The sequence below is a fragment of the Pongo pygmaeus genome, chromosome 10 (genome assembly GCF_028885625.2).
Source record: "Pongo pygmaeus isolate AG05252 chromosome 10, NHGRI_mPonPyg2-v2.0_pri, whole genome shotgun sequence".
In the NCBI taxonomy this organism is placed as follows: domain Eukaryota; kingdom Metazoa; phylum Chordata; class Mammalia; order Primates; family Hominidae; genus Pongo; species Pongo pygmaeus.
The window spans coordinates 44,322,476-44,348,547 of NC_072383.2; the positions used below are offsets into that span (position 1 = coordinate 44,322,476).

Consider the following 26,072-nt stretch of genomic DNA (forward strand, 5'->3'; position numbering starts at 1 on the left):
TTTTATTTATTTAGAGATTTTGCTATTGCCTGTTATTGATTTTTAATTGATTCCATTATGGTCAGAAAATACACTCTATATTATTTCAGGTTTTTAAATTTGTAAGGTTTGTTTTATGTCCCAGAATATGATCTATCATGGGAATATGAAAAAACTGTGTTTTCCACTGTTGCTGGCAGACTGTTCTATACATATATCAATTAAAACCTGTTGGTTGATTGTGTTGTTTATATCTTCTAGATCTTTGCTAATTTTCTATCTAGTAGTTCTATTAGTTTCTGAAAGGTGGGTATTGAAGTCCTCAACTACAATGCAGATATATCTACTTCTCCTTTCTACTCTATCAGTTTTTGCTTCATGTGTTTTGAAGCCTATTGCTTTGTGTGTGCACACTTAGGCTTATCTCTTCCTGATTAATTGATCCTTTATTCTTATGTTCATGATAGGAACAATGGACACCTCTTGTCTGTAGTAATTTTATTTCCTCTAAAGTCTGTTTTACCATATATTAATATAGATACTCCTTCTTTATATTATTATTTTGTATGTATATCTATTTCCATCCTTTTATTTTCATTGAACTAGAAGTAAATTTAATATAAATGGCATATAGTTGGGTCATGGTTTTTATTCACTCTCCAATCTCTGTGGATTAGTATATTCAGACCACTGACTTATAAGGTAATTATTGATATATTAGTGCTTAGGCCTACCGTTTTATTATTTGTTTTCTTTGGTTCTTGTTCCTGCTTTGCTTTTCTTGGTTTCTGGTGGGTTACTTAAATATTTAAATACTTAAATAAATTCATCTTAATTGATTTATAGTGTTGTTGAATGTACATCTGCGTATAGTTTTTATAGTGGTTGTTTTGTATATTACATTAGACATATGTGACTTATTGCAGTCTATTGGTATCAGCATTTAACCACCTTGAATGAAGTGTAGACACATTACTTCTATTTAGGTCCCTTACCTTCCCCATTAAAAAAAATCTTTGTCTTGAGTATCGGTGTTTTTTTCAATCAAAAATGTATTTATAAAACTCAAGAACAGAAAAGTCTTATATATGTGCCCATATTTCTTATCTTTCCTTTGTTTCTTCTTCTTTCCTGATACTCCAACATTTGTCCTTTTATCATTTACTTTGTGTTTGAAGAACTTCCTTTAGTCAATCTTTAAGAGTAGGTGTGCAACAAATTAAAGGTTTAGAATTTAAATTTGGAGGATAGGAGGTGTATTAGTTTATTCTCATACTGCTATAAAGAAATACCAGAGACTGGACAATTTATAAAGAAAAGAGGTTTAATTGGTTCATGGTTCTGCAGGCTGTACAGGAATTATGATGCTGGCATCTGCTTGGCTTCTGGGGAGGCCTCAGGAAACTTACAATTGTACTGGAAGGTGAAGAGGGAGCTGGCACTTCACAAGGCCAGAGCAGGAGGAAAAGAGAAGGGGGAAGTGCCACACACTTTTAAACGTCTAGGTTTTGAGATCACTCATTCACTTTCCCTATGACAGTACCAAAAGGGATGGTGTTAAACCAAAACCACCCCCATGATCCAATCACCTCCCACCAGGCCCCACCTCCAACATTAGAGATTACAATTCTACATGAGATTTGGTGGGGACACAGATCCATACCATGTCAAGAGGCTTCTGAGGCTTCTTTTTAAAATTTCTGTTATTTTTTTCTTGGTATAGTTTTTGCCTTGTGGCTAGCTTTAATGTATGCTGATCTAGTTTGCTTTTATAAAGATGTTTAATTTAAAATAAGTTTTTCCAAGTGCTATTTTTGTTTTTTTGTTTTTTTTTTTTTTTGCATCTTGGTTAGATGATCCAGTCCTACCTATATGGGACCAGGACATCAAAACATTTAATTTTGACTATACCACTCTGATTAATCTTATCTCATTAAGACATAAATTGCAAAACTTTGAGCTATAGTGACCTGGCCCCAGAAAGATGTAATTAAGACACCTTTAGGAAAATAAGCAACCATACCATAGACTGGGAAAATATATTGGCAATATGGACATGGATCCATATTTAAAGAGCTTCTACAAATACACAATAAAAACACAAAACCTAAATTTTAAAAATGGGCAAAAGATTTGAATACACACTTCACAAAAGAAGATATGTGAGCGACCATTAAACACATGAAAAGCTTTCAACATTAGTTGTCAGAGAAGCAGAAATGAAAATCACAATGAGTTACCATTTCAGACCCACTAGAAAGGCTAAAATACAAAAGACAACACCAAATTTGGCAGGGCTGTGGAGTCAGTGGAAGTTATAGATAATACGGGTGGAAATGAAAATGGTAGAAACACTGGGGAAAACTATGTGGAAGTTTCTTATAAAGTTAAGCATATACTTGCCCTGTGATCCATCAATGTCCCTAATCGTTTGTTCATAATCAATCCTGAGCACTCACATCTTTTCCCTGCCCCCATATTTTCTCTGATCTTTATTTTACTATCCTCAGGTTTCTTCTATTCTCTCATTTTCTATCTTCAATGGATTCTTTCAAACTAACCATAAAAGACTCATTTCTTCCACATTCATTCTAGGTGGTATATATGTGATGCCAAAATTATAATCATCTTAATAATTTAGGATTAAGTAACTACTTTGCCAAAATAAGATGGCAATTATTTTCATGATGTTGGCTATAGATGTTAGTTATGTGTCAAAGGTAACAATGAAAATGGAACATGTACCAATATAAGAAAGACAGTATTTGGATTTTAAATTTTGTTTCATGTACAAATAACACAACATTATTTAACAATAGATCAAAAATCACATCACAGTCATTTGAAAAGTTCATTTATTATATACCAATATACACTTTCTGTAATAAAAAAGAAGCCTCCCAATACATTGAGCCATCTTATAAATGAAATAAGAAAATAAAATTTTCATCTGTTTACAAATGGGTTTAAATTAATCAGCACAAGCTATCATATGTATGCCTGCCCTGCAGTATATATGAATTTTAATCCCAGTTATGAAGAAAAAAATGGTGCTTTATTATTTGGCACTATAGGATGCTCTTGAACATTCAGAAGATACCTTTTTCCAGTTTTTATTTTTGTATACTCTTTGGATGAGTGAAAATGTAAATATATCTTAAAGATGCTATTTGGCAGATTTTTTTCAAATAATAGTAGCCCAAAGTACGTGTATGATACTTGTATTTCATAATTGGCTTTACTAAAATATAAAATACACAAGTGTTCTTACTATGATTTGAGAAAAAGGTAGTTAACTCCAGAAGTTTTAGGCTGTGAGTAGGAATTTTTAAATCCATTTTATGTAAGTTTATTATAGAAGTGAGCAAGAATGATTGTGTGCATTCTTTGTAGTGTTAGCACTTATACTTTTATGGAGAACCACTCAACACTGTATTAAATGGCCAATGAATGTCAGCAAACACCTGTGTGAGCTAAACTGAACTAAATCCTATTTTAGATATGCTAAATTAAAAGAACAACTTTAGTATTGATAATAATTTGCAAAAAGAAACTTATTTTCTTGTAGATCATCCTATTATTGTAAATATTGAAGAAGAGCATTGCCGAACTATATATAACTTAGGTTTCAAGTTTAAATTATCCCCAGACATTTGTAGACAGATACATATGAATGGATTTTCGAGCCCACCAACTTAATTCCCTGCCCCCACCCCCAATAACATAAATGCTTTGACTGTGAAGAAAGAAAACTACACATGTAAAAAATAAAAATCAAATGTACCATACATTAACATTCTGATGACTACAGAATAAGATTATATACATAAACATATAGCAAATCACAGTTTCCTGCACTGAATGTTTATCAAATAAAAATGTATCAAACAATACTGGGTAGTGTATCTCCACGACTGTGGTCTTCTAAAAATTCTGAATGAGGATGGAAGACGAGAGGGAGAGCATTGTTCAATGACAAAAGTATGACAAGAGGATTTAGGAATAACACGAAAAAGCAGATGCTTTCTAGAACAGGCAGTTTAGCTATAAGCATTATTTTTGTTGCTCTACGATTGAAATAAAGCCCCTCTCTATATTTAGTGTTTTAACATTTAAATATAGATGTTTTAACATTTACAAAAATCTATTGAATATAGAAGTCACAACTCAATGTCACAAACATGGTGGGCAAAATATTATTTTGCTGTTGACAATAAGATGCTCTAGACTGGTGTTTGACCATTCATGTACCTTACAGAAACAGAAACAGTTCCTAAGACATGCCTTTTGCCTCTGTTAGTAAACAGACCAGAGACTTTGGTGCAAGACTGAGAGAAGGCATTAAATGGTGATAGCTTTGCCACCAGGGCATTTTTGTTTGATGTTCTGAGAATGCAAATGTTTGGTACTTTTTTAGGAGGTGCAGGATGAGGAGATGGCAGGGGAAAGAGTACTATCTGATGATTGTTACATGCAGTTACCCTTATTCTGCTCGTAGAGCAGCAAAAACACACCTTCATCATCTCACACTGCTCTAGTAAAACCGGGGTAGAAATGTGCACCACAGGTTTTATTTTAAACACATACACAACCATCCTTGACAAAAACAGTGATTTTCCTCTTCTGCAGGTGCCTGGTGATATTACTGGTAAACGTCTTTGGAATCTTCCTGTTATTTCCTATGAATAACATTCCAGTCAAGATAATTCAAATGTCTTTTGGAGTATAACTTGCAACCATTTCCAATAGAAAAAGAAAGTATTTTTCCTTGTGTTAGTGATGCTTGGAATTTGGAGGATCATAAATCCAGTCAATTATAATGAGTGCCATGCTTCCAATCATGAAGATGATTCCAACCACAAGGAAAATTAAAGCCTGTAATTCAGAGAGACTTTGTTAGGAACACAGAAACCACACTTAGTACAATTTGTTTTTTAGTTGTTTACGTAATATGGCAATCTGATCTATATATTGAGCCATATTATTCTCAATACCTCAGATGCCCAGGCCTAACCTATCAGTCAATTTAGAATCCTAGGTTAAGAAAGAAGAGGAATACAGTGGAGAGATAAAACCTATAGGTTCAACAATGGAGTAATAGTTAATTGATTTAGTACATCAAGATGATGGACTACCCTGTGATTATTAAAAATCAAGGGACAGAAAAAGATTCAATAATCTAGAGAATGCTTACAATCTTTTAGGTGAAAAAGAGCAGGTTATAAAAGAATAGCATATATGATATGATTCTAATTTTATAAAGCAAACAAAACCAAAAGCTTAATAGATGTTGCAACAAAAAGTGTATATATGTGTGCGTGTGTGTGTGCATACATATAATATACACACACATATATAAGGATATATGTACATAACTACATATAAAATACTTCAGCATTTTAACACTGGAAGAGGCCTTACCTTTTATCACATACTTAAACCTCCTAATCCTACATATAAGAAAGCAGCAACTAAAAATTTTTCACTAGAATGGGTCTAGGAGATAATGGTACTCATTTCACAATTGGTCAAACTGAAAATAGGTCACAAACAGGAGAAGTAATTTGCCAAGTTCACACTGCTGTAAAAATCCAAGCAAGATGGACTACATAGAGTTAAAATTTGGGGGCAAGCTGCTGGGTGGACCTTTTGATACCAAATTATCCTGAAGTCCCCAAAACATCCCAAAGATAAATGACTTCAAGGTAAAAATTCAGAGTAATTCAGTAAGAAATATTCTTTTCAAGCCTTAACATGACTTTATTAAGGAGTGAAAGATAATATTTCCTTATTGGAAAAACAATTATTTCTAGCATTTGTTTCTATAGTAGTCTTATGGAAAAGAAATATATACTCCCTACTTTAATAAGACTGTATTTTGTATCTAAAGAGGTTAACAGAACGATGAATGGTTCCGTTCTGGATCTTAGTCCACACCAGGGACAACAGGTACTACGGAGGGGAAAACAAAAGCAACATCTTTCCTTTGGCTTTGTAAACCTAACAACCATGACCAAAATATTTAAATTATTCCATAACACCGCTAGGGAGCCTAATTCCTTCTTGCATGATTTTCCATAGATAGTACAACAGCAGCTTGGTATTGGGCACTGCTATGTGCCTGAGGCATATGTGCCTGTGGGAAAGGCTACTACTATTTGACGTGTATGACAGACTCAACACAGGATATTTGATATTTGAAGTAGAATCATTTGAGTTTCAGAAATATGTCCCCTTTCTCTGCTACCAGAAAGTTCTAGCCCATTTTTGATTTTTGGTTCTTGTACATTGATTCATTTTTCTGAACTATGTGTATTTTCTAGTTTATTCTAAGTAGTTGGAAGAACAACTAATAATGGGGGAAATTGCAAGGTTTACTTACCCCGACCTTTTGGGGTGACCTAAAAGGTTCTTTCTTGACAAGTTTAAGATAAAAAACTGCTGGAAGAATAAAAATCAGCATAGTAGCAGAAGAAGCCCCTGAGAAGACAAACACAGGGCAAGGTCAGTGTCTTACCCAGCAGGTCTTAGCAAAGGAGATGCCAGCACATACTTTAAATAAACCAAATATAAAGCTATCCTATACTTAGCACTAAAAACACACACTTAAGTCACATAAGCTCATCTTGGTTATTTATTCATAGAAGATATGTTTATAGAGATAATTAAAATGTACCTAACATCAAAGCTGCATAAGTATATGCAACATATAATAAGCAACAAAAGGCTGAATTTAACACAAATTTACAGGGGATTAGTAATATAAATACATAATAAGGTGGCTGAACTCATGACACACCCTATCCACCTCTTACTTTGCAAGTGACCTACACATGGTTCTTTTAAAGTTTTAGATTGTGTTTAAAGTTTAAGTAACCCCTCAATGAGTAGAATGAAAATTAATAGACCATTCAGTTATGGGAAATACTAATACTACACTTTATATAATCAACCTCCTATTCCTTTGAAGATACCTATCAATGTTAAGCTGATACTCATAATATCAGAGAGCTTCTGGTAGTTAAAATCTATCTTTCTCTTTTCCTGATGGCAGAGCTAATACCTAAGTCCAAATCCTGGGTCCACCCCAAGGTATATGACTTGACTTTTATGCGGGTCAGTTTCCTCATCTGTCAGAAAAAGCAGCTTGACTAAATGACCTATAAGGTCGCTCCCAGTGTCAGTTAGGAGGAAGAGAAAGTGACCAGCTCAATCACCAGAGCCTCGCAGGGATAAAGGGAATCCATGAGCCTGAGAAAGACGGGGATCTGGATGACCCAGCACTGGTTCCCTGTCCACCATTTAATGAGGTGTGAGTTTGGGTTGACCAAATTGAAGCCTTTCTGAAACTCACCTATAAATCCAAAGATGTATTTTATAGTTGGCACAAGGATGACCAGAACATTATTAAGTGCAATAAGCACAGCTGCAATCAGGAAATGTCGTATCCAGCTGAAGGGTCTTTTGGGAAATAACAGTGTGGTCACTGATGTACGAATCTTAAACAAGAAAGTTCAAAGGCAACATCATTTCTTTGTTTTTGACTTTATCTATTACTCCAAATATTCTCATCACTCTAATGCATTTTCTTTCTTTTTCTTCTTTCCCAGAAAAGATCTTGATGCTTTTTTCAATTTTTTTATTATTAGAAAACATACATAACATAGAATTTACCATCTTAACCATTTTTAAGTGTACAGTTCAGTGGTATTAAGTGTAGTCATTTCAGTCAACAACAGACCACATATAAGACAGTGATACCCTAAGGCTGTAATACTGTATTTTTACGGCCCTTTTCTGTGTTTGGAGACACAAATACTTACCATTGTGTTACAAGTACCTCCACTATTCAGTACAGTAACATGCTGTACAGGTTTGTAGCCTAGGAGTACTAGGCTATGCCACATAGCCTTAGCGTATAGTAGGCTCCACCAATTAGGCTGCAAGTACAATCTATGGTGTTTGCACAATGACAAAATTGCCTAAAGATGCATTTCTCAGAATATGTCCACATTTTTAAGCAACACATGACTGTACATTCATCTTGTACAGTCTTGATGCTAACTTTTGATATTTGAGATAGAGTGTCATTTTTTCCTTGGCATATTTTATAAGACAATATTTTATGTGTTCACTTTCTTAGTTTTCAGAATTTATTGTTAAAAATAATCTCAGTCAGAAAGAGATAACAGGTAAGACACGTAATTAAGAAACACAGTAAAACCCTTGTTGATCACCAAACATGTCTCATCAGACTGGATGAGACATTAAGGGCAAGCACTGAATTGATTTACACAAGACTGTGAAAGGAATTTTTACGAATCTAGGTTTTCCTTAATTTTGCATTGTATTTAACATTTTAAAATAAAATTTTAAAATGGTATTTTAAAATAAAATTTTAAAATGGTATTTTAAAATAAAATTTTAAAATGGTATTTTAAAATAAAATTTTAAAATGGTATTTTAAAATTTTGACGTTTTTGTGTTTGCTCCTTCCTCTTTCTCTCCTTTTTAGCTCTCCCTATCAATAGATTGTAAATCCATGAAAGGCAAGGAACAGGACCTAATAATCTAAACATTCCTCAGACTTTCTAGCTTAGTGTTGTGCACACAGCAGGCACTGAATAAAAGCTTAAATTAAATTGAATAGTAGGAATCGTATCCCTTCAGGATCCTTGACAGATTTCAGCCCTATTTTAGCAGTTGAAATAAGTAGGCGAAGGGTCAAGAGAGCCTCAGTTTGCAGCAGCTGCTCAAGTTACACTGTTGTAACTGGATAAAGATCCCTGTGGGCAGAGGCAGGGAGTGACATTTGTGTTTGTACAGCTTGACAAAGTTGAAAACACTCTTATCTTTGGAATCTTTTAGAGGACACTTTTTGTACTTAGTGGAATTACTCTATCAGCTTTCCAATAAGTGAATACTTCAGTTAAGCTAGGAGTTCACATTTTTGGAAATGCTGTGATTGATTTTCACTTTAAAATTTTAGTTCTGAAGTCACTTAAGGTGCAGAGATGGGAACTCATTTAAAAGAGAGAAAATGTAAAATATATTTTGAAACATGTATGAATGACAAAAAATTCAAGCTAAATAGCTTGCAGTTTCTCATGTGACATTCCTTTCATAACACTCCACCAAAAATTAAGGCCATCTGTTTAGGCTGAAAAGGCAATTTCATTTCTAGAATGACAAACCAGATAGTCTCTGGAAATAGTTTAAGAATAACTTTGTAAAGGATTTAAAAAATTGGATTAGTGAACATTATGAAACTCATTCTGAAAAGTAAACTGAGGAAAGCAAATGGTGTGATATTGTTTTCCTCAGCAGCCTATAATTCTACATTATGATCTGCAATTAGTGCTTATTCAATATTGTCAAAACTGGTCCAATTAGTAGGCTTAAAAATAAGCTTTTTATGATATACACATAGTGCTTGAGGACTTAATTTGTTTCACAGTGTTAAACAGAATAAACAAGTATGAAATATAGGTTCATTTTCAGAGAATAGTCACAGTTTGTTTTTTAGTCGCTTGTTAAAATGGTGCATTCAAGTCAATAAGCTGAGTTAGAGTGAGTTAGAGGCAGTCCTATATGTCCAGGGCCTCTGAATGTGAAAGCAGTCTCCTGGCTCCCAGAAAGATTAACATTTGGCCTAATGATATGAGATCACAGAAAGTTTATGGGAATAATAGGTAGAACGGTTGGAGTAAACGCAAAAGCTTCTTCCTCTTTGTGAATAAGGAATAGGAAAATTCCAAACAGAACTGAAGGTGGTTTCCAATGCATTCCTGAAGAGGGCAACAGAGCAAAGAGGGAGGGAGGTACTAGGCTTGTGGTGGTGGTGGAAAAGATCAGGAAGGAAACTTGCTGGTCATTCCATGTTAAAGTGCTTCCCTGAGGAGTCAGCCTAGGACCAAAAGCCCCCAACAGTTCTGTTTACCTTTGCTAGGGCAGGCCACTGACTGATTCCCACCAAGCCTCATCTGCTCTTCCACTTAGCTATGTGCCTTTTTCTTTACTGACACAAGTCGCTAAGAACCTGGAAATGTAGGTCAGATGCTGTGGGTCAGGGAGGTCCCCAGCACCATCCAGGGCCTCTGACCCACAATGATTCCATTAAGGTTCTATGCAGCTCTAGAGCCAACATCTGTTATTTCCAGAGAAAGAGTCCTGAACAGGAGCCTGTTAGCGGGTGCTGTATTCTGATGCAGGGGCCCAATGTGAAGGTCAAAAATGTGGAGGCACAGGAGGAAGTGAGAGTCTTAGCTCTAACTCTTAAAAAGAAAAACAAAACAAAACAAAAAAAACCTCTCCCATTGTTTAGATGTAGCTCACACTTTGATTTTGCAGGTTTGCTTAAGGCAAGGATGTTGGAAATACCTATGAATCACTGTTCCACTGAAGTTGATAGCAATATATGCTGCATTTCTATGTTGATGTCTACATACACTTCAAAACAGGAGATCTGAAGGCAACATAAGTGAAAAGACTGATTTTAACTATAAGATGAAACACAAGTAGCTAGGGATCTTTTTCCAAAGGCATGGCAGGTGAAATTTGTGTCTGTGTGTTCATGATATATCCATTAGGATTATTTGGTTTCCTGTTCTTTATGGAAATATGAGAACTTTACTGCATAAAGGGAAGCATAACCTGAAAATGACATGATCAGTCCTCTGGAAGGAGGTGCCATTCCATAACTGATACCCCACCCACTACTAAGAGAGAAAGAAATGTTGTTCTGCTAGTGAAAACACTACCTTAATTCATTTCATTTATTCACTTGTTCAACAAATACTACAAGCAGTTACTATGCACCTTTTACTAAGAAGGAAAAAACTAACCCGATTGGAAAAAAGAAAGATAATAAATGAAGTAGAGAAAAACAAACCCCAGTCATATCTTCTCAGGCTCCTAAGAAAGAGAGCCCAGTTACCAGGTTGAAAGAAGGAGAACACAAAATAATGCCTAAAGCTGATAGATTTTAATTCAGATTAGGTTTTATTAGTTTTATTATTAATGTGTGGAGATATCAAGGCAAGTAAATAAACTTATTAGTGAAGAGTTCCTTAAATGAAATCAACTGTCAGGAGAACCACGCTGTGAGTCAGCATTTGACACATTGAAAATCTGAGCCCTAAGTTATATGAAATAAACAAGCAAAAGCACCAATAACAACTTTTATCATTTTAGTGAAGAAAAAAAATTTTTTTCTTTAAAATTTTATCATTTTAGTAAAGAAAAAAAAATTGAATTTAGCTTCAGAGGACTTGATTGAGATCCACTCACGGAAGTGACCACTCTCTGTCACCATGGTTCATTTAGCCCAGATCCTCAATCCAGCTGAATTCGTGGCACATGTCACCAAGGGAAACAGTGTCTATGCTTTTGCTAGAAAAGGCAGTTTATACATTTCAAGACAAGGCAAGATTCATTTGAAGACCATTTTTCTTCCCAAGCATGACGGAGCTCACCCTCTGTGCCAGTCACTGTGCACATCCCCAAGTCCCAGGGACTTATGACTCTGTGGGGCAGTGGAGCACTTACACAGATTATATAAACGTAACATTGCAAGGGTGAGGACAGGATAATGTGCAAAATGTTTCATAAATGCTAATGTTGAGTGGAAATACATAATGAAGGATAGCAGTTAGTCATTTTTCTGAACTCTGGTTCTTATGGTCAATTTTGGTTCTAATGGCATCTAATGTTTACACACTATTGCTGTTCCTGATGGTCAGATTTATACCAGTGCTTTATTTCTCACATAGGGTAAGAATTTCTAAGGGGAGATTTGGATTTTCCATGCTGAGGTGAAATGTTCATCAGTAAATGACTTTTACTTCCCATGACAATAATTGCAGCCCTCAGCATTGGGCTATGAGTTGCACTAGTTGGACTGTTTGTTACCAGCTGTCTGTGTGATGATGGCCAATTCTGGCAATCCCTTAAGACCATGGCTTGAAAACACTATATGAATATGAATAAAGCAATACAGAAGCACATCACAGATTTCTTATGCTTTGATTCTACAATGATGTGAATGCTTACACTGTGCCAAAATTTACTGAGTGATTTTTTTACACATAAAAAGAAGGGTTCCAGATATTCTTTTCTCAGTGAAGTTGTTTGCCTGGCAATTTTACCCTATCGTATATCTTCTGTTTATAGTTGTCTTCTGTCTTGTACCCAAGACGGAACTGATTTTAGGCTAAAGCTATGTGTATGTCATAATCATCTGAAATACTTTCAGATATATTAGAGGCAAGACATGATTTAAGAGTAAAATATTAGCCACCATAGTAATACGGATCTGATTTCATACACTCATGAAAAAGGAATGTGCCAAAATATATTTTGGCATACAAGCTGCATTTAAAGTGACCACAGTGTCATTATAGAAATAGTCTTCATATGCCAGCCCTGTATGGAACATTATGTCCAGGACAGTGCTGGTTACTGTGTCACTTATTTTTTTCCCCCTCAAATGAATGAGTAAATTCAGTGTTTATGAAAGAGGAGACGGCAGGAGGGTGAAGACCTGTGTTTATCCTTAGGTGGTGGTTTTAACTCATGCAGCCCAAATCTTCACTACCAGCTCTGCTCTGAGATCTCAGAACAAACTGACGCCAATGACAAATGCCAGGGAGGGGTGACCTGGTGTCAGTCTGGCAGAGGCCATGTGTGAAAGAGATATGTGATAGATAGCATAACTGTTTTTTGAAAAAATTTTTTCTGCTATATAATTTACTTCACATGAATCCCCTTTTCATTAGCCTTCAAGGCATCAGGTTAAATAAGGCAACTTTTGTATATTATTGCAGCACAACAAACTGGAAAAAAATGAAATGCCTTCAAAACTGTGATGAAATTTAATATGATTTGAAAGTTAATATGGTTTTGGCTTTCAAGATTCCAAAGTTATATGAACTCCTACTCAGTTTTACTAATCCACAAGACAGAAGCTCCAGCTCCTCTTCAAATTTGAGTTTAAAAATAAGTTTTATGATTTTTTTCCTACACTATAAAAATACCACCTGAAACTACTTGCTCTATCTACACATTAAATGGCCAATTTAAGTGGCTCAAAATGCTATAGGAAAATAATAATATCCTCAGGCATTGCAATTGCAAACTCACCCTATAATTAAATCAAAATGAAGGTAGAACACATGTATTAATTTATGGGGTCAAGTAGGTTTCTTTCATCAAAGTCTTATGTACTTACTGGGAAGAGGACAATGGGCACAGTTAGCGTTACTGCCACAAGGACTGCCAGGCGAACCATGAGAAGAGGGATGTCGAATGTATACACTTTGCTGTAGGCATGAAGTAATTCATCTTCAACTTCTCCTACAACAGGAAAAAGAGAATGAGCCCGCTTGGTGTTGTCAAATCAGCACAGGTCACTTATTGCAACATTTTATAGAGAGAACACAGAACAGAGGAAAAGACCTAGGTCTGGGAATCCAGGCACCTCTGGTCTTGCCTCTGAGCTCATTTGCCATGCAACCTTCATTCAAATGAACAAAGAGGTCCTGAAGCTGATAACGTTGCAGAAGCTATAATACAAAATAAAGAGCCTCTCAAGCTCATTTACATTGTGATAAATCTATCTCCGCTGTACAGAAGCAATTACAAATCAGACAGAGACCAAGGTGCTCTTGTTGAAGGAGATGAGAGACCCAAGCCCCACATCTTGTCTCTCCCAGCCTACCACCTCCCCTGCCCCTATCTGCGCAGCCACTCCTGATGCAGGTTACAAACCCAGTGTGTAAACTCTAGGATGAATGATTGCTACCATTTTTTCAAGCTCAACAACTATGACTCCATCACCACACTAAAACAGATATTTTTGGGCTCTTTCAAGTTTTTGCTTGTCATATGAAATTCATTAAAATAAGTATAAGTAACATGCAGGGATAAATTAGTATAATTTTTAGAGGGTCTCCCAGTGGGTACTACTCTAAGACAAAGATGCTGCCCTACTTGAAAACACATTCATTCAGGATTCCAAACACAAATAACATGAAAATATTTATGGAATCAAACGTAGTTGGATTTTCACCTCAAGATCAGACAAAAAGGAGTGAAAATACCTTTAGTAGTATTGACCTCGACATTCATTATTTCACAACCAGCAAAAAGTTAATGTCCAATCTAAAGCACATGTTTGGTTAATAGTCAAATATTAGTCAAATAGAAAGAAAACCTAAGCAAATGGTGGCCTACTCCTGAATCTTTTCCTCCACAATTTGTCATACATGCAATTCAATTTCCGTAGTCAGTAAGAAAAAAAATTAAGTTGAAAACTTTAAAAGGAGGTTTATACAAAAATATATTTGTATTGATACACTGATTCATGTGAACATATGCTACCAGGTCAATATGTGATTCCATGAAATCTGTTCATGTGGCCACACTTCATGGAAGGAGTACAATCCTACTCCCTTTGTGAACTGTTAAGATCCCAGAGAGGAAATGTTGCAGGCATAATCTAATGTGGTCATAGTCACTTTTTTTTGGTAGTGCATTCTTAGATTGAAGGAAATTCTGTCATGTCCTCTTTCTTAGGAAATCATTTAGTATAACAAAATAGAATGGGATATGTCAGAAATTTTACCTAAAGTCCCAAGCTCCCAGATTTGACTTGACTGGTAAAGAGGAGGCAAATTCAAACTTGAGGACCTGGCAGTTTCCCTGCCATTTGTGTGGCAGTTAATAATTCCATCAAAGGAGCTTTATCACATGCAAGTGGATTCATTCTCATCACTTGTAGCCCGAGTTGGACTATGGAGTCTAGCCAAAGAAATATCATCTATCCCTAAAGGAAAATAATTTTGTTTGAGGGATATCTTTTATAAAAAATGTGTTAATTCACAAATTGTTGTAACTTGTTAGCCAGGCTGGATCAGACCCCATTTCCTCAGGTCAAGTGACAAAGCTAAAATAGTATATTAATTGAATATGTGTCATCTGTAGATCATGCTTATAGAAGGCAATTTTTAAAAATCATACCTGCCCAGGTCAAGGATCAGCCTAACAAGGATTTGCATATAGAGAATGACTTTCACAGAGTGACCTACCATAGAAGGTTAGGTAACCAAAGAGGGCAGCAAGCAGGTACATGACAAGCATCCCCGTGATAGAAATATTTGACACTGTTTGCATTTTTCTCCGGGACCGACTGGAAAAAGAAAGAACACCAAGCTTTGTTTTTTAAACTTACAAAAAAAAATCACTTTTCAAAATGAAAATAATACTAAAAAACTTTATCTATATTGCTCATCGTGAAGACATATTTAGTGCATAAACTTATAGCTGATTTAAATTTGTCTTAGAGACATTCATTATTTCACAACCAGCAAAAAGTTGTGGATTCATTTCCATTTTTCTTAAACACTACCCCTTCAGTCTTAAAACAATCATTTCCCTAGAAGAGGAACAGTCTATTTCATGTCGGTCAGTAAGCCTGCCCACTGAATAAGAATATAATTAACATAAAGATCAAACAGTCTCCTAACATAGAAAGCTTTTGCATTTCATAATGAGATGACTTTAGATGAGGAAAAGAACCTACTAGAGTCAGGAAAGTACAACTGCCAAGAGTCCAGACTACCGGGAATCCTGACATTGTTACCTGAAAAGCTTCTGGAAACCATTCTAGAGGCAACCTGGCTGCCAAAGATCAATTGTCAGGCTTCTGGAGTAACTGCTACACATGATTTTCAAAGTAAATCAAAGACATCAAAATACTTGAAAGTGTTCTGAAATTTTTTATGAGGTAAATCAGAATTTATGGGGAAAGTTTTGCTATTTTGTGAGAATGAAGACTGAGGTTACTGATGTCTAGATTAAAGAAGTTGATAATTATTATATAATACCCTCCCTTAAAGGAAAGAGGAAAACAGCTATAATGAGTTCATATCCTTTGTTCCCAAGCAAATATCAACAACTTCAAAGGGAAAAGAATACAAATGAATCATAGACCATCAGCTGGAAGAAACAAGATTTTCTAGCCAGTGACTCTATTGTACAAATAAGACAACGAAGGACAGATATTGATACATCTCTTGTAATGAATGTGTTTTAGACAAGGGTTAGGTGCTGACTATAAATGACATCAGTGACTTATCGAGGCTGCCCCTAACCATAAGTTTTGGTCGTCATGGGTGTTTTCATTTCTAGTCCAGCTGACATCATTTCTTCCCAACAAAATTCAAATTTAAATTCCCAACACCTGCCAAAACTATTACAACCATCGACTCCTTGTCCACCTGCCATGAACCCCTCCCCTGAACCATTATGGTGGAGAGAAAGGACAGAAAGAAGAAGATAGGGTAGTGCTGTGGTAGGCTAATTTCCACCTTTCTGATTAAAGCATGTTACTGAGGAGTGGATGGAGTACATATTTTCTCTGAAGAGGAAGCTATAAACTGTGTTTCCTCTTAAAGAATCTTTGAACATATGAACAGATTTTCAAAGCAAATTAGAATGCTAAAATGATGACTGCCTTACTCTTTAAGTTCACTGTAGATGGGAAGGACCTCAGGGTGGCATACAAAAGCAAATGCTAGGATAGGAATTGCATAGGCCGTCTGAAAAACAAAGACAACACCATGTGTTTAGCATTCCAATATAGATGGTGATCTCAGGCCATCTCAGTTTATTGAATAAAAACTTAGAAAACACATAACTGTACTCATTAAAAGCCTGGACCTCTCACTTACCCGGGAGTTGAATACAAAGTATTTGGGTTGACACTTGTCATCACTATGAGCTTCATATTCTACTCCACTGTCATGAAGGGAGCCCTTGGCCTTGTTCTCATCCAGCCCTGCAGGATTGCGGTGGGTGTAATCCATCATGAAGTTCACATCAGAACTCTCAGAGTTGTTGGGTAACATTACCACATGCATTGGAAGCGTGTTGTTGAATGACAGATTTCCAACACTGTGATCCAAAACAGGTAGAGGGCAGGGTATTTGGAATTTCTTGTAAATCACCTAGACTCAGTCATTGAAAAAGAAAAAAAAAATTAGCTTTTTGAGAAAAAACAATGAAATAAGAATCCATATGTGTGGCTTACAGGGTGAGGGGTGAGGGAACTCAGTTAGGGATTCCTTTTAGACCAACGGACAAAGTAAACTTCCTCTAGCCTCTGTTCTAAGGGAAGAGTTGGAGCTGTGATTGGCAGCCCTGCCTCTTAGAGTTAACAGGACAATATTTTGCATGAATCCTTCCTACCCTTTTTCATGCCCTTCCATGAGAAAGATGATCATTTCCTTATTTCTTCAAACTAAGGTGACATGGGTCTTCAAAACTTTTTTTCCTTCTCCTTTACCTCTTTGGGGAAATGCTTTATAAATTTTGGCATTCATGATAGTGCAAGAAATTCCCTCTTTTGTCAGGGGCCTAGAGAGGAGGATTTCTTCTTTAATTCCACTGTGCTTGTCCTCTCTTAATGGGTGGAATGTGTAAGAGAGAATGGCTGATTCATGTGAATATGGCTATAGCCTTCTTGTTTCTCTTCTGGGACTCTCCTCTACTGTTCTAAATGCCAGATTATTGTCATGTTCCTGCTTGAAGTTTTCCTTTTTTCCCCATATATAACCAGTGTGCCTAGGCCAAACCGTGAGTAGTAGCTTTGATGTTCTACCTCAACTATCTTTAAATCGTAGCTGCTCTTTTTTTGTTCTAAATTAGTCTACAAGAAAATCACTTGTGATACAAGAACTATTTCATATTAGTGAAGTGCTTGAACAAAATGAGGACACTAATTTAGGCACAAAAACACATGCTAACCAACCTACAAGGATCATGTCATCACATCACTTACCACACTAACAAAAAACACCATGCAGGTAAGAGAAAATCCACTGGTATAACCAAGATAACCTAGAAGTTAGAAGAAGCATTTTGGAAGGTGAATATGGCATCTACAATTAGCTAACCTATTTAAATGTGAAATAAAAATAAAAATGTTTCCAATTAGAAAATATCTTTACCTAAATTTTTAAGGAGCGAAAGTGGAAGAATAATTCCAAGAGACACAAATACGATGAGGTAGTTGCCATTGAGGTACCATTCTCTAGAAGAGAGAGACAAAGATATTAGAATCAGAAAAGACCAAGCAGAATGAGTCACTTGATGTCACAGAGGGAACATAAGACATACCCAGTATTTTCTTCAAGTCCCATGAATGCTCTGATTACTTCAGGTAGTTCATATTTAATGATAAAGAGGTAGCTTGACATTGCTAAAATGGAAAATGTGACAGCTTAATGGTGTGAACAGCACTGAAGTCACATGCAAGCAAGTTATGACATTTGGGATAAGTAAGATGAACATCTAATTCCCCAAATGGAAAAAAAAAGTCATTGTGTATTTGGCACTGCTTCCAAATTCTCTTCCAAGATAGACATTTGACCCTCCAGCTCTTTCAGGTGGACCTTTGTTAACAGTATAAGGGCTGATTCTGTGTTAAATCCTGCTCCAAAGTTTACAGTGAAGCTGCAGTTCTAAGGTTCTGCCCTCATTAGTTATAAATCAACATAGTCCATACTCAGTGTGCCTGTGTTAGTGTCTATAACTTGGGCAGTAGTCTGGCAACAAAAGGCATGGGCCAACTGAGAGATGGCAGAACCAAAGGGCAGATCTGCAGAGTCAATACATCCCCTCTGGTTTTCTGCAGATGGGCACCAATCTAGTCCTCTGGGATCTGTCTGAGGAGCGCACAAAGTCTCAGACCACTTATTGTCGGAATCAAAGTCTTCCCGGATTGATAAAAGAATACCAGAGATGACAGCTTCTCTCCGTCTTTGTCAAAGAAGGTTTTTTTTCCCCCTCTTCATCTTACTCTCCTTTTGGCCAACTAAGGAATTATGTAAAGTGGCAAAATTTCATGAGCATCTAGGTAAGTGATATATGGTGATTATCTACTCTTGTGAAAGATTTCTTGATGAAATCTACAAGCCATCTCCCTGAAAAAATGAATATATACATATACATAACATTACAATTTTGCCTACAATTGTAAATATTTATGCATCACACCTTTTTCAAGCCCACCCATTTGGTGAAGGATAACGTTAATTTGTTGACACATGGCCAAAAGATTCAGTTAAAACTAGAACTCACAAATTTTACATGAAAACTCTAAGTGTGTCCTACATCCTTCTAGTGAATTTTTGCTAACAGGCACTTTAAAACACATACTTAAATTGTAAATTAAACTACTGAGTTTAGAAATATTTTCTTCACTTCATATGAAAGTGACAGTGATGATAATAATTCCCCACATTGTTTAGTTCTGCACATTACTTCATTTGATCATCAGAAAAACCCTGTGAAATGACAAGATACATGTTGTTATTCTCATTCCACTGATGAACATATAAAAACTCCAAGATGTTAAGTTGATATGTCCACAATCACACAGCTTTAAAAGGACAGACTGCATCTAAAACAGAAGGGCTGGTGCTTCTTCTCTACTGTCAAAGTGAAATGATTTTTACAATAGCGGATGTATCTTCTGTACACATTATTTGGTTAATCTTTGCAAAGACCTTGGCTAAAGCTAAATCTTACAGAGTATGAACACGGGAGATATTTCTGATTAGCTGGCTTGGTGAGGTACCATTCAATGTTAGAGCTATTAATTGCGGGTTTTCAGTGATGTCAGTGATGTCAACATGTTTGGTCTTCAAAAATTCAGAGTGATCCAGACATTAATCTGTTAATGTGAAAACATCTGCAGTAAATGTTAATTTTTTAGGGGATTAAGAAAATTAAATGTTCTAAATGTAGAGTTGTTAAATAGAGAAATACAAGTGATTTCTCTTATGCCAAATATCAACTAATCAAATAAAGTAACCAAAGCGAAAGCAGTATTTCTGGGGTGATGTTATGACATTTCATCTTACTCCCTTAAAGTCACACCTCTTACATGTGTGAGGCTTGACTGAGAGACCGCTTTATAGTTTATTCCATTATTTAGAAGCATAGAAGTGGCTATGCTTTGAACCACAGCTGAGGTGCTGCCACTCAACTTGTTGAGTTCAGGGTTAATTATGCTTATGCCTGGTTACTTCAGTTGTTAAATTAGACCAACTATAAGGCAATCCTACGAAATGCTCGATACTTTAAACCTTAATAAGGCTGAGAGTTTGAAGCAAATGTAAAGTGGTCTATTTGTTGGGATTTGGGTGGCTAATATGCATATGGCTCCAAACCAGTAAAATGAATGAGACAATTCTGATATTACTGTCAAATTCTACCCAAGATTGTAGTCTTAACATATAAAAAAATTTTTAACACAAATCATTAAGATATGGCTGAATTTTATTTATCTGCTTACCAACTATCCATTATCAAGGTGAGTATAGTTAGATAGATGACTAAAGAAATTTCTGCATTCCAGAAATCCTCGATAAGTCCAGTGAATTTATTTATTAAAATGGGTTGCCTGTTTGCAAGATCTCTGTGCAAGTGTATTTATTGCAGCATTTTTATAACAGTGAAAAATTAGAAACAATCCAACTGTTCATCAATAAGTATACTGTAAACCAATGATGGCACATTTGTGTAATGGAAACCTCAAAAATCATTAAAAAGAATAACATGCAAATATATTCAAGCCATATTGTTAAATTTAAAAAGAAAGCTGAAAATCGGTATCATAAGATGATCCAATACTAACAATATTCAATGTATTTGTTGAATTAGGCATAGGGGAAAACCTATGAGTAGTTATTTCTGAGGATGACTGACATAAACTTTTCTTGGTAATTTATATATTTATGTAGTGTTTTAGTTTTTCACAATCATCATATATTTGTTTTATAATTTTTTAAATGCCTATGTAAAAAATAATTCAGGCAACTCCAGAGACATGGATATGGAAGCAGAGAACCAGGGAGGAGAGAAGCATATACAGAACACTTATTATGTGCCATATGTTACCTTATTTCATCCTCACAATGGCCTTTTAAGGTAATTTTTATACATGAAAAAATTAGACAAAGGAGTAAAGTGATCTTCCCAAGTTCACAGATAGTGACAGAAACAGACTCAAATTCAGGTCCATCAGACTCCAAAAGCTTATTCTCTACTCAAGTGTTTTAAAATATCCTTTAGAAAGCAGTAATATACCAGATACAAACAGGACCATGAGAGCCCAGAGGAACTACTATTTACCAGTCTAGAGAAGCAATAGACCAGGTGAGCAGAGTGAGAGAGAAAATGTGTGTGTGTGTGTGTGTGTGTGTGTGTGTGTGTGTGTGTGTTAGGGTTGGAGGACTTTGAGAGACATTCAAGGTGAGAAAATAGCCTGTGAAAAGAAGGCATGGATGATTTTTAAAAATATTCAAATAGTACTGTTAGGGGAATAAATATAATTTGTTATGGTTTGACGCAGGACATGTAGGGTATAGATGATGGATAAATAGATAGATAGATAGATAGATAGATAGATAGATAGATAGATAGATAGATAGATGATAGGTAGATAGATAGATAGATAGATAGATAGATATATGATAGATAGATAGATAGATATGGGCATTGCTAGGAAAGGTTTAGAAAGATTGAGCAGAAGAACTAGACGAAGATCCTGTGTCAGTCCAATGAGTTTTAGTTTTACCTTGAAAATAATGAGGGCATGCTGAAGAATTTTATGCATGACAAAAGTAGAAACAGACTTAAATTTGAGAAAGTTTATCTGGAGAACAAATTAGAGTTTATCTGGGAGCAGGGGAAACTCAAGCCAGGAAGACCAGTTAGAAGACTACTGCAATAGTCCGAGCTATAAAAGGTGATCATCTGTGGTCCGTCATGAGGACGGACGGAGAGGAGAGGTTCAAGAGATAAGTAAGAGATCAAATGAACAGAATTTGCCATTTGATTGGACATGCAGAGTTGGGGAAAAGGAAACGTTTACGCTGACATCCAGATTTCTGCTCTCAGAAACTGGATGACTGCTGGTGGTATTCACTGAGAAAAGAAAGATCAGAGAAATAGAATAGCAGGTTTAGGGACTGGGTAGGAGGTAAGGGAGTAAGTGTCACTATGTGGGGAGACGGCTGGGACCATGTGCCAGGAAGCAGCCGGCAGGACACCTGAAACATGGGTTTGGATGCCTTCTGAGGGCCAAAGACACAACAGAAACGGTATGAGTCTGGTGGGCAAACACACCAACGAGAGAACATTGTTAAAAATATGTATATTTCTAGGTCCTACACTGGAAATGATAATTCAGTGGGAATTATAAGAATTCATAGAATCAACAAACCGGGGTTTAGAGTGCATTTGATGCCTAGCCAGACTTTTGCCTTAGTAAACTTCTAGAGACACTGTCTAGTGGGTTGGCTCAGTGCAGGCTGCGTTTCAAGGACCACAGCATTTGGCTATGTTCCCCTAGACACCCACTTTTCAGTTTTGTAAAACGAACTCAGTCACACAGAGAAAACGTCAACTGTTTTGGCAAAGACAGATATAAGCACAAATTCTTCAATTTTTAAGAGTAATAATTCATGCTGTAACAACATTAAAAATCAAGAAAGCTTTTATTTTATATTTTAATTCTAGAATTCAATTGGCAGGGTTTTATATGTTATTTCATTCTTAGATATTGCTGTTTTTAATTAAAGCAGGACACAAACCTATTTAAGAAACTATCGTTTTAAAATTTAAGAACTATAAGTAGCAATTTTTCTGTATCTAAAGTGCCTGTTCATTGCCATAAGTTTTCTTATTTATTGAACATGCCACAGAAAGTTTACATGATCCATTGAAAAGTATATCCCCTTACCTCCAATGTTCTGCATTGTAATGGAAATAAAAGCTCCAATTTTTCCTGGCCATCCAAATGCCTTTTCTCCTAATTTTTCATAAATCAAAGACCCTACAATCAAAGATAAAATAGCCTTTTTAAAGAGATTGCTTTAATGACTAAAATATTTTTGTCATATAATTCCATGCTGGAGTCTCAAACATGTAAATAAACATCATATAGAAATTATAAGCCCAAAAGATGCAACTTCAAAAAACCAATAAGCAATGTATCAAAATGTTCTCCAAACAAGAATCAATGGCTTTATTTATTTTAGCTGCATATAGCAAGTCAAAACAGTTATTTCTATCATATATCAGAAATTTCTTTTTTTCTATTTGTCTTGAACCTGAGCCAGTTGACTTTCACTCCTGCCTCTCTCTTGCCCAAGCAACTATAAACACTGAGGGATCGTGTCACTGGGCTCAGAAGAAAATGAAATGTGAAACTGACTATAATCATCCTAAGGTTATGAAGCAACAGACTGAAATACTCTTTTATGAGAATTAAAATAGAATGTGTTGGACTCAAGTGGTAGCATACCTCCTTCCTTGGCTGTTTTTAACAAAAGGTGAACTGAATACAGTGATAATATTGCCACGGCAAGCAGCATGATTCTGCAAAGGGAAGAGAGAGTAGGTAATAAAGTTTCTACAATAAATAAAATGTAATTATGTTAGATGTTACAATAAAGGATCACATTAATCTTTTCAATCATCAACTTTCCAAAAGTATGTGGATTTGGGGGAGGCTGAGAAATTCTGTTCAGAACTCTGCACATACCCTTTAAAGTCATAGAAATAGAATTTGCTATATTTCACATACCTGAAGTCCCTAACTTTTTTTTAATGTTACCCAGTTGTAGAATCTGGTTCATAACTTAGATGCTAAGTGTATAGCAACATTAGCAAATGCTACATCTACTTACTCAGCACATGGGAATATGTACATCATATTTGCATGATATTCACATCAGCACTTAGAATTGAAGGGCTATTCAATAGCCTGACTGAACCTTAATCTGAAATCTAGGAATCCAAAGGCCAAAGCCTGCAGTCTGAGGTGCATTACTGCTGATCCTGTGCATTAGATAACAAAGTACTTTGTAAGCTAGAGGGGCAGGCAGTTGCATATATAATAGAGAAAGCTAAGGATGGGGCAGGAAAATTCCTTTTTTTTTTTCTTTGCATTCAGAGTAATTTCTGGTGTTAGGACCCCCACATGCATGTATGGTTTCTTTATGTTTATACCAATTGGTATTTTTCCAAATCCAAGATTTGGAGCACAAAAATAAGAATTGATAGAAGCATCTACGTAATAAATGGAGGAGCAATGCTAACTTTTACCTGGAATTCAGAAAAAAAATCTTTATCTTTGTTTATTTTTAAAAAGATACACTTTCCCCACAATTGATCTAATCCTTTGGTAATTCACAATGAAATCAATGCTACAAATGTACATTTGGACCATGAATTATAAATTTTATAACCCCTGTAACTATATTGCACTCTTATTTTCCATAAAGTATGTCTGCCGGAACTGTCTAACCAATGACTTATTCCTATATTTTTCCATATGCCTTATGAGCTTAACTGTTTTTAAGGAATAATGTAATTCAGATTATATAATTTTGTTCCCTGGAAAAATAATGAGCATTCCCTGTATTCTAAACATGTACTTTCTCTGGCAGAAAATACTAAGAGTAAAACCAATAAAATACTGTGTCACTTGCTATAAATTAAGAGAAATAGCTTAATCCAGTCTGTGCTACTTAGACACACAAAACACACCCCATGATGTTTAGTGATTTAATTGTTCTGACCAAATTAATCTGCTAAGTGTTTATAAGCCAAAAATGAGGTCCTCATTTTAAAAAAGTGAATATTCTTCTCTCATGAAGACGATCTATGACTGTGGGATTGGGGGAAGTTTTTCCTATTTCTATTCATCAGCGATCTGTAACTTCCTAATCCATTTTAATGGTATGTATATTTAATAAGGAGAGGCAGCTTTTTTGTCTTCGAGGTAATGCACATTACAAAAGCATACAAATATATGACTACATACATAGCTATTAAAATTCAGATTATTGAAATCCTAGTTTATTTCAAAACATGGCTTATATAAAAGTAAAGTTGATATAAAAACCCATTCAGCTAAAGAATATTATACATAAAACAGTTCAATCAAAGCACTAACACAATATAAATATTTATAGTCCTCATCCTTAGCCCTCAAATAGCTGTGTGATTACTAATCATATGTGATATTCAGAACATAAACAGCACATATTTGTGATATAAATGTTGCATTCTTAGACAGTTATTTAACTCTCTAGCATTGCATTTGGGATTAGGATCTGTGTCCACAGTGGTGCCTAACATCAGACTTTATTCTTGTGAAGAATTCCACTGCTGCCAACTATATCTTGGAAAATACCAGGCTGTACATGATGCACATAAACGTCTGTTGTTGTCTGTCATAGACAGTGCAGTATCCACCCTACAAGTCAACTATCAGATGCTGCTACCCTTAGGCAGCATTTGAACAAGTTTGGTGAAAGTGTGTAGGTTTAGGAATAAGGTTTGGTCACTCAACAAATATTGCCTGTACCGGGCACTGCTCTAGGTTTGGAGGTAGAGACATTGGTGAGTAAAAACAGACATGGGATCAACTTTCTAGAGCTTATAGTCCAGCAAGGGAGACAGATATTAACCAAATGAATCAGACAAATGACACTAAAACATTAAAACTGTGGTGAGTGTTATGATAAGGTGATTTGCCCCAGTCGTGGAGATCAGGGCGGGCAGTATTCAGGTGAGACTGAACTGACATACGAGAAGTTAACTAGATGAAGAAGGTAGAGAAGAGGGTTCCAAGACCACGTGCAAAGGTCCAGTGGTGAGAGGGAATGTAGCATCTTCATGGGATGGAGAGAAGACTATTGTGCCCAGTGTATCTGTCGCACAAGGGCACAGGGAATGGGACATAAGGTAGGCAAGCGCATGCAGGACTCTTAGGCTTGGTTGCTTCTTTCCTAAGAATGAGATAAAATCAGATTTGCTTCTGGGAAAGATCTTTTTGGTTGCTAAACACCAAATTATTTCAAGTATTTACTGAATAACAAAATTTCTGGCTACGCTGCCCCAGCACTTTGGTTGATTGAGCACATACACTTTCTGCCGTTGGGTTAGGGATGGTTGGGTGACCAAGTGCCATGATTAGCCTCCTTTGAGTTTTTCCTCAGGTTGCAGTTCTATCT

General features: G+C 35.8%; 1 protein-coding gene across 4 annotated transcripts in view; it reads right to left on the minus strand.

Annotated features, from left to right (window-relative positions):
• Positions 1-2,817: 2,817 nt before the first annotated feature.
• SLC38A4 (solute carrier family 38 member 4) overlaps positions 2,818-26,072 on the minus strand; it is a 64,582-nt gene continuing 41,327 nt past the window's right edge. For 3 of the 4 annotated variants that reach the window (XM_063672690.1, XM_054444562.2, XM_054444561.2), the window contains exons 5-16: positions 23,354-23,427; positions 22,790-22,882; positions 18,157-18,238; positions 17,988-18,070; positions 17,819-17,877; positions 16,710-16,985; positions 16,498-16,577; positions 15,066-15,166; positions 13,208-13,332; positions 7,334-7,478; positions 6,362-6,459; positions 2,818-4,854 (exon numbers count right to left, since the gene is read on the minus strand). In XM_063672690.1, coding sequence (XP_063528760.1) covers positions 4,753-4,854; positions 6,362-6,459; positions 7,334-7,478; positions 13,208-13,332; positions 15,066-15,166; positions 16,498-16,577; positions 16,710-16,985; positions 17,819-17,877; positions 17,988-18,070; positions 18,157-18,238; positions 22,790-22,882; positions 23,354-23,427 — 1,318 coding nt within the window. In that variant the 3' untranslated portion in view covers positions 2,818-4,752. Of the gene's footprint in view, positions 4,855-6,361; positions 6,460-7,333; positions 7,479-8,461; positions 11,371-13,207; positions 13,333-15,065; positions 15,167-16,497; positions 16,578-16,709; positions 16,986-17,818; positions 17,878-17,987; positions 18,071-18,156; positions 18,239-22,789; positions 22,883-23,353; positions 23,428-26,072 lie in introns of those variants that run through there. The other variant, XM_063672691.1, reaches the window with a different exon arrangement.